This window comes from Coffea eugenioides, chromosome 5 (genome assembly GCF_003713205.1).
Source record: "Coffea eugenioides isolate CCC68of chromosome 5, Ceug_1.0, whole genome shotgun sequence".
Taxonomy (NCBI): Eukaryota; Viridiplantae; Streptophyta; class Magnoliopsida; order Gentianales; family Rubiaceae; genus Coffea; species Coffea eugenioides.
In genome coordinates, this window is record NC_040039.1 from 6,478,475 (window position 1) to 6,493,068 (window position 14,594).

Sequence of the window (14,594 nt, forward strand, 5' to 3'; positions counted from 1 at the left end):
GGGTACTTTCAATTTGGTTTTGAGAAATTCGTTCTTTTCTTATCTTATTTTGAAGTTTGTTTGACTAGCAGGTGTTTTTGTCAAGAAGTTATTTTACCAGCTACGCTCAGTTGATTGAAAAGCGTTACTATCGAATAGGGGGCTGGATACCAGCCGCTTGCATCGAGGGCGTCTATTTTTAGGCTTTCATGGTTCTGGTTTGTATATTCATAATGATACCATGAGCGCCTCATCAAATCAAATAGGGATTCTAAATCAACTTGAGTTATTGTAATCAATTATTCTAAACAAATAAAGCAACAAGAAATCGAAATCAAATATCAGATTCTTCTTTTCAATTTGAAATAAGTACTGACAAATAGGAAGAGATTCCTAAGAGGATCACACAAGGATGACAGTAGGGATGGTTGTCAGAGATTTTAATGGCTTTTGATGGCCAAGATTAGGCCAACCATGCAAAAAATTCACATTGAATAGCGAGGATAACTCTACCAAGAAGATAGAATTTGGTATTATAATTAAAATGTATATTTACTTAATGAAATATGACCTTAAAGAAGATAATTAAAGTTTATAAATTTGATGGCGATGACTGGTAGAAAGAGAAATACCATAAAATCATGAACTCATAAGCATGGAGTACTACGAGCAATTGAATTGCCACACACTACTATAATATAATTTTGATAGGGTATAAATTCTCATGCTTTTATATGTGTAAATTGGCAACTGATCATTGTATTCACGCTTAATTTGAGTGGAAACTGCCTAATGTCGGTATATATATATATATATATATATATATATCAATTTTTGTAAGAAAAGCAAGTCATTGAGTAGGAAACAAATTGAAAATGCGACAAAAGGAGAAATTAGACCAATGTCAGGTGTCGGTCATTCTGCCGGACATGGCACCGGACACCATCTGGAGTAGGAACATGAGTTATGCAAGCCAATGATTGGCGCCGGTCTTGTCACTGGTTATTGCACCGGTCTTCATCGAATTTCGAAGCCAACTCGATTTTCTTTCACTTCAAGAAACCTATTCGTATTGTATTTGGAAAGATATAAATAAGAGTTGAAGAAGGCAGAGAGGATGTGGGAATAAGTTTGTGAGAGGATATGATGAACTTCTACTTCTTTTTCTGTTTATCATTTTTCATCCTGTTTAATTTGTTTTACAAATTTCTTCAATTTACCAAAATATTCAATACTACATATTAAACACTTTCGTTTTCTCTTTGAACATGTTAAAGAAAGTTTGAAATGGTCTCATGACCATTGATGCACTCCACTCAAACTTAATTATAATCTGCAATTTTAGTTGGATTATTCTGTCTTACTTTCACCCATTAAGCTAATAAATGGTTAAGGACTAGCTTTTTAGTGCAGATCTTCTCGGCTGTTTTTTCCCTAGAACAACTAGAAAGACTTGAAGCTTCATTTTTTTTAAAATTTTTTTTCATATTTGATTTCTTGGCACTTTTGTCTCATCTCCGTCACAGAGGGCACCTTAGTAAATCAATTCTCATAATACGTTTTGAAAGAGGGAATGAATTATTTTAATTTTTTTTTCAAAATTTAGATAAATTAAGGTTAATTTTCTGTCAGAAAATGCTGCATACCAGAATTAGAGCAAAGGATTAAGACCACCAAAAATATCAATCATGAGCAAATAAATTCTAGACAATGACTCAGCTTTTATATTAATATTTGATTATAACATTTCCAACAGTTAATACTGTAATTGGACCACCTCATTTGGGTGTCCAGTTTATGCATCTTGCTTATGATATTAGTGGGATTTAGTCCAATACACCATTTTAAGTCTGAGGGCTTGCCAAATTTCCTGCCAGTGCAACTATGGGGAGAGACATCTTGTACATGTTCTTTATGAAAAGCCAGTTTTCCTGTCAATTCATTTCCTTTATTACGTGGCGTAGCTAATTAACAAAAGTGGCATTATTTTCATAATAATCACACAAATATGGCAAGATAATTTTTGATTCAAGGTTAATCATTTTTTATGATAAGAATAGAATGTACTTGCCAAGACTTGGATTCAAATTCACGGCCTTAGCAAAGGGAGTGCTTTGAGGGTGATTGACCACCTAGCCAATTGAGTTACAAAATTGGTTCAACTTAAATAAGTTTTTAAAAATAGATATATATACAATAAAATATGAAAATACTACTATGACTATTTATTGCATTTTTCCGCTCATTAATGCAGATGAAGTTCTTACTTAATTTGGACTTTTGTTGCCCTTTCATCCATATCAGCATAAGAATGGAGAAATAGCAACACCAAGGGTCTGTTTGTTTGGGCGGAAAATGTTTTTCGGAAAATATTTTCCACATTTTCCGTTGTTTGGTTGCCAATTGATTTGGGAAAATGATTTCCGATGGAAAAGAACTTACACCGAAAGAAGGAAAATAACTTCCTTATCTATCATTCTGAAGTTATTTTCCTTTCACAACACAGCTTTCACCGAAAGATGGAAAATCACGGCCTCACTCCACCTCCCATTGAGACAATTGAAGACCCACTCCACCACCCAGCTTCCCCCCCCCCTCTCTCTCTCTGTCTCTCTTTGTGGGATATCAAAACATCTATAATTATCTTTTCTTGGTCCCTAACAATGCCAAACTTGAACAATATTTTGAAGAGTTAAGAACTCTGGTTTCCCAATATCAAGAAAACAGAGTAGTATTACTTTGAGTTCGGTCAACTTTGATTAGTTTTCATGAGGTACTAACTACATAGTGGCAGCGACTTCTGGTATCATGTACCTTTAATTTACTACCTTTAGTTGCCACAGTTCACTTAATTAACGATTATATGCATGCAATCAATTAATAATTATATTAAATTTTCATAGATGGATCCCGGTAGTGATCATCAATTCAACTTTCAAATTTTCATAAAAGAGACTCTTCTCCCCTTAATGTTTTTTTAAAAGGAAGATAAAAAGTCAATTAATTAGTATCATTAATAATTCCATTTAAGAATACATGGTGTAATATGAATAAATATTTTATAAAAATGATAATATGATTATAATAGATAGAAACTAAAAATAACTTGTAATAAAATGAATATTTTGAAAGTAGAAAACATTTGCAACATATCAACAAACACATCAGAAAATATTTTACTGACAAACCAAACACCGGAAAATGATGAAAAAGGGAATTTGAAAAATATTTTCACTAAATAACCAAACACTGGAAAATTATGGGGAATGAAGTGATTTTCCGGGAAAATGACTTCTATAGAAAATATTTTCAGTCCAACCAAACGGACCCCAAATTAGGCACCAAAATGAAACAACGCCTAATAGCAGAGAATAATCTAAAAATTTTGTCAAAATCGTTTTTTGGACATAATCAATCTATATTTAAGGATTTCTTGGACTTTGTAATAAATCAATTTAGAGATATGTTTGCACCTTTTATGAAGTTGTAGCTCACATAAGCGACCTTTTTTGGTCAAATTCAGAATCCTGATTCTAAGCATATATATATATATATATATATATATATATATATATATAATAAGATGCCTCCTACAAGTCTCACTCTTGTCGCTTGTTCTGAATATTTTCACTTACTTCAATTGCAAAGATCAAAAAGATTCATGGAACTGATGCCCAAAAAAATAAATAAATAACGCAACATTTCATTTGAATTTATTCTTGTTTGTAAGTTTTTAGCTAATGATTTCTGATTCCAAAGAACTGGAATATGAGCATCATTTATTAAACTTCATCGAGAAAAAATATATTCCGGAATTGGGAGTGCATCAAAGTCAAGCATTTTTTTCGCACCATCAAATAGCTCAACTTATTGATTATTTATTTTTCTATCATACAAAAATCTTTCTGTCCAAAATAAACAAATGCAACGAATAACATAAGCAATTGGAATAGAGTAATAAAGGACCCAATATTTGCTGAACGTGTGATGCTAGAGCAAGAATTCTTACTTCAACAGAGGAACAAGTCAAAATTACTCTTTTTTAATGTACCTAAATTAAATAAATAGTTAAAAATTTCAAAGCTTATACAAAAACATCTTTCCTTTTTCTTTAAAGAGGATCGTAAGTGGGACTCTAGCAATACTCTTGATAGGTCAAATCTAAAACCTATCTATCACTACTGAAATGTCTTAGTAATGAAACTGTATTTCTTTATCATATGTATAAATACTTCGTATAACAATGAAATGCAACTTAATTGTTAAGACGCTTTACTTGTCATCTGGATCTCAAATTTGTGTCACCGAAGGATGGCTAAAATCCCGATCCTCTTTAGAAGAAAAAAACAAAGAACAAAAAAGCAAAAAAATTATTAAATATTTAATAAGGCTTGTCTGGCCACTGCCCAGTAGGCACAGGTTCACCAATCCTCATGTCTTTAAATTTTGAAAAGGTAAAATTGATTTGAAGTTTATGCATGTGGGAAATGTTTGCGTGCTATTGAAATTTGCTGGTTGGTTTAATTTGATGACCAGAAAGTGAACTGTTCTATGTAAAATTCACATAGTCAAGGCAGCGCCACGTTTTTCCAAAGAAGTGGTATTATGTGTTTGTAACGAATTGGTTTCTGAGTTTTCAACAGCATGCTTCTGCTATATGGACATCAAGATCATTGATACAAATGCTTATAGGTCTTGGTCTACATGTGTTATTTCCTTTCAATTTTTGTTTTTTGCTAGATAGGATTAAGTTTGTATTGGTCAAAATAGGTAGTGCGCCACATGCAGATATTCATCTCTCAAAAATGGTGCATTATCGTGTACTAGACTTCCTTGAAAGTTTCAAGCAGCTTCCTCAAGTATTTAAAATAAGCTGGCTGTGCCTTTCTATCAAGTATCAATAGCAACAATATGATTAATTTAACGTCCCTTGTTTTGTCTTTAGCTCCTTGATTCGTCAAAAGGGACATTTTCGAGGGTGATGCAGCTTTTTATTTACCATTCACTTTTTATCAATAAGGTGTACCTTGTAACGATCGATGAAACACCAATTAATCCCTCACGTTATTCTTTGTTCGGAATGCTCATATTACAAATCAATGGACCATTATTCTGACTCCTGGTTGATAATGGGCAGCCTTCAATTTTTATGATTTTATCTCACTATTTCCCTTTTAGGTACTTCCACCATAGAAGTAATATTTCATAGACACTCGCACGAATCCTTAAAAGCTCAAGCCATGAATAGTAATGCATGATTGACAAAGTTGTCTACGTTTATGCAATTTTCCGTGTCTGTAATGCTATTAGAGTCCTCCTTCGGGTTTTATTCTCATATCTGGTTTTTTTCTCCTTCAGGGAAGAGGACGCATAAGCGCAAGAGCAAAGTCTTCCCAACTCCACCAAGTTGCAGATCAATTTTATCTTTATCTTAGGTTCTGTTTGATAACATGAAAAGGTGTTGAAACTGAATTTTTTCAGATATTCACATGTTTTGAATGTTTGATAAATGAAAATTTATTTACTGAATTTGTTAGGCAGTGCTGAACTTGTGTGTATTTTTTTCAGTACAAGAATCCTAATTAATGCTTAATTTTGATAAGAATCAATAGAATTATTTCAACTACTTTATCTTATCAAACAAATCTACCATTGTTTGTTAATTATGTTCAAAATTCTTATTTTATTAAATAATCTGATATTCTCTAACTAACGGTTTTCTATTTCTCTTTTCTCTCTTTTAATTACTTTCACATCTTCTCCATACTCCTCATATAATATATTTCATCTTTTATATTAATTTGATTTAAAAATATATATTGTATTTTCATACCTAACAATTTTAAACTAATTAAATCATATACTCTATTTCTTTTTTGGATGAAAAGATATAAGGGCAAAATTGTCAAATTTAACTTATTAAGCATTCAGTTATAAATGTTTATCAAATAGTATAAATAGCTTTAGCATTAAAATTCAGACATTCATGTATTTTTTTTCAATGTTTAAAATTGAATAAATTAATTGTTTCAGTATTTAGAATTCAGAATTCAGATTCAGTTTTATCAAACGTAACCTTACTCTATTTTTTGTAGCAGTTGGCTGCTGTTGTAAGTTTCGGGCAGCTCCCATAAGTATTTAATTATCTGTTTGCTGCTCTTGTTTAATATACACTTTTTTCATTCCAATTATGTTTGTGCAAACTAACAAGTAACCATAATTATATTGGAAAGAGCCCAGACAGCATACCATTAGTTTCACCTCTCAATCCTAATGTGCACTAAAATACGAGTGTTGCATATATTAAGCTGGCTGCACCTCATTGTCTTCTTGTCCTACAGTTGCATAAAAGATTTTCTCGCCAATCAATCTTATATATTCTTGAATCATCAATGTTGCATTATTTTGAAGCCTGGAACCCACAACTACAACAGTAAAGTCTTACTAAACTCCACCACTTGCATATTTCCATCTCTAAAAAATGGTGTATTAGTAATTGGCTTTCTCTGTAAGTTCAGAGCAGCTTCCTCAAGAATTTCAAATATGCCGAAGCGTGCCTTTTTATATCATCGAAAGCAACCTTACGATTATTTAATCTACATCATTTTGTTTTTAGCTCCTTAATTTGTCAAATAGGACATTTTAGAGGAAGATACAGCTTTTCTACCTACCATTGACTTTAATTGATATACAAGGCGTACCTTGTTACAAACATACCACATAAAATTGTTAGTACTAAAAATTCATCCTTTTCTTAATTCAAAACCATACTTCTCTGCCATGGAGATTTCTAGAAGTGAAGCCACCGCCTGTTTTGTTTTATAAAGCTCAAGACAAGGATGTTGGCGTAGCAAGAAACCAAGTAGCAACTTAGAAGTAGTAGTCCTAAGTAACCAATCGGGTTGTCCGAAGTTAAATATCCTTTCCAAATCATATCGTATTTCATCCTTGCAACATTTTATTTCCAATACTCCTTGTACACGAAAAGCAAAATCAATGGCTGAATTGTTTGTTCCAAAGATAATAGGTCAGTTGGGAGATGTTGTCGTGAAGCACCTCAGGGAGAAAGTTAACCTGGTGATGGTGGTTGATGACGAGGTGAGAAACATCTCCTCTAAGCTGGAAACAATTGAAAAACTTTTGCATGATGCAGAGAGAAGAAGGCTAAAGGAGAAACATGTTGGCATTTGGCTTGAAAAGCTTGAAGACATAACATATGAGATGGATGATGTGTTGGACGAATGGAACTTCAAGATTCAGGAACCAAAAAATAAGGGAACTCATCAGAATGCCAGAATGCAGCCAACACTACGGAACAAGGTTCGTTCCTTTATCCTACCTCTTCGTTCTTGTCTCAAACAATTTCCTGTGCGTAGTGATATTGCTTTGAAAATGAAGAAAATAAACGAACAGCTAGAATTGACTTTGAAAGAGGCAGATCAATTCAAGTTTATTTCAAGTGAGGGGATTCCTGATTCTCAAGATTTTCAGCGAATTATGACTACCTCAATGATAAACGAATTAGAGGTCTATGGTCGGGTCTGATGAGGATGCATCACTTGACCAAGTTTTGTCTAAGAGTAGTAGTCAAGGAAGAGATGGGGTTCAAGTTATCTTTATTGTAGGGGCTGGGAGTAGTGGAAAGACAACACTTTCCCAACTACTCTTCAACAATGATAAAGTGAAGAACCACAATGAACTTAGAAATTGGATTTGCGTATCAAATCCTTTTGACCAGAAAAGGATCGCAAAAGCTATCCTTGAGAGTGCTGGAAGGAGTTCTCGTGACATGTCAGAGTTGGATTCATTCATCCGACTTATAAACATGGTTCAAAGATTCGGTCGAATCGTCACCGTCTCGAGCCCTCCTGACACGATATCAAAACGATACGATTCTGAGATAATTGACTTACCGAGACGTCACCGTGAAGGGTTGAAACGGCCGAATCACTCCGAGTCATCCCGAGTCAACTTGAATTTTTATTATTTTTACTAATTTTTTAATTATCTTTGTTTATCATATTTTTTACAATTTTTAGAATATTAAATATTTCAAAAATTCGCGTCTCGCCGAGACCACGACCGATATGCCGAAACCGATGTGGAACGATCCGGGTCGTGACCGCAACTGCAACCGTAACTTTGAACCATGCTTATAAAAGAAACCTTTTTCGATAAGAGATTCCTTCTTGTCCTAGATGATGTCTGGACAGAGGAAGATTCAAAGTGGAAACCTTTCAAAGATTCTCTTAAGGATGGGGCTCCTGAAAGTGTAATCTTGGTAACAACCAGGAGTCAAAGAGTGGCCAGAGTATTGGGAACGACGCATACTCATGCCCTAGGCCTAATGTCTAACTTTGATTGTTGGCTAATAATGCAAAGGATAGAATTTGCTGGAAGATCAGAGGAGTGGTGTAAGAAAGTGGAAAGCATTGGACAAAAAATTGCAAAAAAATGCAAGGGCTTGCCACTTGCTGCAAAGACAATGGGAAGCCTATTACAGTTTAAAGATATGGTACAACAATGGCAGAAAGTTTTGGATAGTGAGATATGGCAATTGGAGGAAGCAGCTGTGGACCTTTTCCCTCATTTGTTTTTAAGCTATAATGAGTTGTCCCCAGAGTTGAAACGTTGCTTCTCCTATTGTGATGTCTTTCCCAAAGATCATGATATAAATGTAGAAGAACTTATTAGACTGTGGATAGCACAAGGTTATGTTTGCCCAAACCGAGGAGGTGAGCACTTGGAGCTAATAGGTCTTGATTACTTCAATAATTTGGCAATGCGTTGCTTTTTTCAAGAATTACAAAAAGTTGACGAATACCTTTCGGTTCATGAACATATGAAGTGCAAGATGCATGACATAGTGCATGATTTTGCACAATTTCTCACAAAGAATGAATGTCATGTACTTGATGGAATTGATTGTGAACAAGGCACAAGAAGAAATTCATCTATTGAAAGAAATCGTCATCTAACATGGCTAGACACGGGGGAGGCGTTAAGTTCTCTAGTCCTTGATTTTGGAAGGCTCAGGAGCTTTTTCACTTTTTCACATGGAAGAGTAGTTCCCCTGGATCTATTTTGCAGTTTGAATTGTGTGAGGACTCTAACTTTACGTAATTGTCAGCTACGTGAAGTCCCAATTGAGATTGGTAGTTTGATTCACCTTCGGCACTTGGACTTGAGTCATAATCCTTTCGAAGCAATGCCAGAAACTACATGTGATCTATATTATCTGGAAACTTTTGATATCAGTCATTGTGGAAAGCTTTTGTGCCTCCCTCAAAGGATTGAAGGCCTTGTACACTTGAGGCACCTTTTCAATCACGGCGCCTCTGGATTACTTCAAATGCCTCAAGGACTTGGGAAGCTGACTTCACTTTGTAGTTTGACTAATTTCATTGCCAAGAGCAAGTCTGATGATTTGGCAAGTCTGAAATACCTAAACCAGCTTGAAAGATTGGATATCAATATTCGTGGAGATGGAGATTTTGGAAGTGTGGAGCTTGGAAAGAAAATCTACATGTATGAAATGTTATTGCGGTTTAGCTATGAGACCCACTTTATAGAAACTTCAAGTTGGATTGAAACCATGGAACCACCTCCAAACTTGCAATGGCTTGCGCTAGTTTAAATATCCAGGAACCCAATTACCAAGTTGGCTTGTAACAATGTCTCTCACTAATAACTTGACAAAGCTCATTATTTTTAGAGCTTTTAATATCTCATCCTTGCCTACTTTGTGGAAGTTGTCATCCCTAGAAGATCTTAGGCTCAAGAGAATGGAAAAGCTAGAAGATTTGGGTAAGAAATTCTTTAGAATCACAAAAGCATAACATGAGGATAGTCGTGATTCTTTTGATATATTGTCAAACTCCAAGTCATCATCCTCGACCAAAGCAGTAACATTTGCGAATTTGAGAAAATTACATTTTGATTACCTCCCAAATTGGAAAAATTGGGAGGACTTAAGTGAAGAAGATGATAAAATTGCTGTCTCTATCATGCCACGCCTGGAGGAGCTGCATATTCGGTACTGTCGTGAGCTTAAGACTCTACCACATCGCATTCTTGGAAAGATATCATCTTTCAACAGCTTAAAAATCGAGAGTTGAAACAAATTGCGGGATAATTACTCTGAGTTCAAATATCTTAATATTAATATGCTCAGTTACGGTTATTTACACCTTTCCCTATATGTATCATCTTATAAATCAAATAACTACTACTTAAAGAATTACAACAAATTAAAATCTACCTTAAAGAATAATATGTCCTTAATAATGAATCAAGCATTAACTGAGACATATATATAATGGAAATATGAATTGATGAGGTGCCTGAGAGAATTGCTTGTTTATTGGATATGATTTGAAATGCACAACTTTTAATGTAATGTTATGCATACAAGATAAAAATGGCTTTTGCAAATGCAAAACTTTGCATACTTTGAGAATTCAGTAAATTAGTATCCATAACTTTCTTTTGCTTCAAAGGAAAAATAAATAATTTTTCTACAAATCAAGTAGAAATATTCATTAATTGGTTAGAGTGGGGTTTTTTTTTTATCAAGAGGCAAGTTATTCACTGGTAAATATAGCACTAAATTTCTAACATTACCTAACTGCAGACTCTTTAGTTCGGAATTCTACTTGTATCTTGTCTTTTTAATCCCTTTTTTGGTTTGCTTTTGCCCTTGCTTTCCCAGTTAATATTCAATGATGGTGCAAATTGAAGCTATTGAAGAAGACTTTAGGGGGACCAATCTCTATGCCAACTTTTTAGTTAGGTGCATGTAAAATTTCAAATAACTGTGAATAAGGTTGAAAAGCTACATGTACATGCTTTGTTTAGAATCATTCATTTAAAGCATTTGTAACCTTAGTAGTTTCCAAATTGATTTCAAGTGGTAGCACGACCAGCCTTTATTTGTTAAAATTATTATTCTCCTGTTGTATGAAGTTTGTGCAAATTTTTTTATAAAAGAAGTTTGTATATTGTGTTTATTTCTTCAAATTATTATTGTCTTGTTGTATGAAGTTTGTCCAGATTTAATAAAGAAAAAAATTTGTACATTCTGCTTATTTGTACATTACTTTATCAGCCATCTTTTAACACAGACTACATATGATATCCATGTTATTAACATGTTGACAAATTAATGATTAACTATTTTCCTTTCCCAGGGAAATGTTTACGGTGGTAATAACATTTAGCGTAAAAGATTTGGTGCTAATAGTAAAAAAAAAAAAAAAAAAAACTATATCCACTGTTGACAAGTGTGATTCAAAAGCAGATTCCAAACCTTACAACGAGAAGGAAGAGGATTTGAGATTCCAAACCAGACTAATATTCTTACTAGTTAAATTGGGTTTTGAAGATATCTATATGGCATTCACTGCCAGATGTATCCTTCTTTCTATTGTTAGCCTGTGTTTTCTCCTCTTAATGCTAGTCAAGTAAGGCACAGCCAGATCCACCCATGAATTTTGTTATCATCCCTCGTATTTTCTGTATTGAAAATTATGTACAATAATACTCATTCACTGCTGAAAATATTAAAGAAGCATTTCAACTTAATTAGACTATTGTATCATACATTTTGACTTATAAACTACATTAAAAACTTAACAAGTACAACCAATAATTGCTAAATTATTGTAATTAATTAGCCAATAATAAAATAATGCAAATACTAATGACAAAATCAATGAAAAGATACATCATTCGTTCTAACATAGGTACAATATTGACAGTATCAAAATGGTATAAGTACTATGACAAAATCTGTTAAACGATACATTAAATTAAAAGGCCACAATGGAAGTGCAATAGAGAAAGATCACAAAACGAGGGAAAAAGCCCTGGCTTAAAAAAGTCACCAACAATTGAAAGAAGAGCTAAAGTTATCCTTTCCTCTATCTTTACTAAACTGATAAGCAATATAGAAAATACTAATATTTTTGTTAAACAGACATGGAAATTAGAAAAATATAAAATTCATATGTTTTATTTTTTGTAAAGTAATAACAATTCTCTAATAGATTAATAAAAAAACTTATTTTGGTGGAGAAATATGTGTCCACATTTAGATAGATAGCTGTAGGTATGATCCAATGATCAAGATTTATTTCAAGGCAACATAAATTAAATTAATCTTGTATATATTAACAGTGTATATACACCCTTGGATACATGATTTAATTCCAATCTAATTTTGAACTTCCTTTTATGCACAAGCATGCATCCAAGGGTGTCATCAGTAGATAAACCGTCAACGCATACAACCTTAAGGGTTAATTATAATTTACCCTCCTAAGGTACACCTGAATTCTTACTTTACTCCTTAATCTTTATTTTGCATCATTTAGACAAAATATTGCTCTACAATAATGATTTTTTTCTTTTACTTTACTCTCTTCTTTTTTTAATTCCAAATTAGTTTTGTATTATCAAATTTTACATTTAAGCAAATTAAAAAAGTTTCTTAATAAAAAATTTAGGATGTCCATTCTCCAATTTATAAAATTGAAGAAACCATATATATTTTCTGTATAATTAGTTAATTAGAAATCAATTTCTTTTATTCTGCAATTTTAGAAACTTAGGAAAACATTTGTATTGTATTTCCTTATAATTAGACAATTCAAAGTTAATTTCCTATTTTTTACAATCATACATTCGCATTTAGTTATTTAGTCTTTTTTTCTTTTTCCCTCTAATTGATTTTTACTTATTAGGTTCTTTTCTTTACCCTTTTTCTTAAGTAATTAATTGTTTTATACATACATACATATATATATATATTTATTTATTTATATAGACACACACACACATACATTCATACGTACATATATACATACCTATATTAGTGGTGGCTTTGTTTTCTTTTGCCTCTTTAGCCTCTTTAGGGTAAAATAGTCCTTTTAATTCTCTATTGTGAGACATTAGTTTCAGGTTGTACTATTCAGTAATGCTTGATTGGGTGTGAATTTTCCTTCATACCCCCTTTTGCCTCTTAGGCTTACGATTCGGAAAAATTAAAGAATAGGAGAAACCACAACTTTTCACATAGAACATTACTACTCTGTGTTGAACCCTATTGAATGACATAATCACTCTGTCTCTCTGCGTTTGAGCGATTATATGGCCATGTTCCAATAATCCATCCTTTTCTTCTTCCATTACTATGTGCCAATCGCTTGGTTGCCTGGGGTTATAAGTAATGTTTGGGGGAAAAGCAATGAATATGAAAATGTTTGGGCGTTGGTATGGCTTCCAACTGAACCTGAGATGAGGAAGTCTTTCTAGATTTGATTCCCTATCACTGCAATTTGAATTTTAGGAAATATAATTTGCTTCAATTTCTTCTTCGGCTAGTTCTCTGATTCAAAGATAAATATTGGCAAAGTTCGTTAAATTTCAATTTGTTGTGATTTTGGTTCTATATTTTTGCAACTTGAAATTTAGGAAATATAAGGTTGTGTTTGGATTGCATTTTCCATCATTTTTCATGGAAAAATTACTGTAGCGATTTGATATATGTGAGAAAAAAGGTGATAGGGAAATGTGATCACGGAAAACGATAATATTTTCCGACGGAAACAAGCAATCCAAGCAAGGCCTAAGTTGTTCCAATTTCTTGTTGGTTTACTTCAGGCTTCACGATGTTGCCCAAGTCCGAGATGTGACTGGAAGTGCTTTTCGGGTATGAGGTCAATAACTGAATCAATGATTGACCTATATCGAGTTGACTCACGCCCTTAGCCTGTACGCCCCAGTCACATGATATCCGCCATATCCTCAAGTCGCGCTCAAGAATACAAGACAACATTCACTAGATTAAATTTAGGAAGTACTAAATAGTATAACTAAATAAAGTGCGATACGAATCTCAAATGAAAGGTAACCTACGAATATCCAATAAATTCATACATTTATTCTCTGATTGAAACAACGAGAAAAGAAATTAAATAAAACTAATACCTAAAAGCAACTACACTACTAATTTCTATTCATTTAAAGTTAATAAAAATCATCCTCAAGGCCTTCTACATAGATCAACTGATACTCTTCAGAATCTGTAAAAATAATAAAAATTGGGTTGAGTGACAAATTCGCTCAATAGGTAGTATCTACCTCTCTGTTGGACCATGCAACCATAACTTTACATACCTACATATATATATCAAATTATTTGCATACCATTCACATGAATAATTATAGAAAATAATGTCATTTGTAAAATAGTCAATAATAATGAGTTACACAATAATTGGTAAACATCTTATTCATAATTGTACATGAATACCATAAAATTATAAATCATTTCATATTAACTCATAACAAATACATGTAATGACTGGCTTCTAAGTACTCAACCTAGAGATTAAATCCCTTCTAGGTGGGTGACCAATAGATTTCATGACCATCAATTGGTCTCATTCTATACATGGGTCAATCGGCTGGATTCTATACTGAACTACCATGACATTGTTAATCGATCGGACTCTATATCAAGCTACCATGATCATTAGGCAGGACTATAGTCCATACAGTCTATTCCATGACTGTTTTGAGTTTCATTTGACATAAACTCATTTTACACGTTA

The 14,594-nt window shown here is 33.1% G+C and overlaps 1 protein-coding gene across 1 annotated transcript; it reads left to right on the forward strand.

Annotated features, from left to right (window-relative positions):
• Positions 1 to 8,128: 8,128 nt before the first annotated feature.
• On the forward strand, positions 8,129 to 9,616 carry LOC113771090 (putative disease resistance protein RGA1). The gene has a single exon (XM_027315712.1). The coding sequence runs from the start codon at positions 8,129 to 8,131 to the stop codon at positions 9,614 to 9,616; it is 1,488 nt and encodes a 495-aa protein (XP_027171513.1).
• Positions 9,617 to 14,594: the final 4,978 nt, after the last annotated feature.

Coding starts and splice junctions, on each gene's coding strand:
- LOC113771090 (XM_027315712.1), top strand. CDS start 8,129: ATGCTTATAAAAGAAACCTTTTTCGATAAGAGATTCCTTCTTGTCCTA.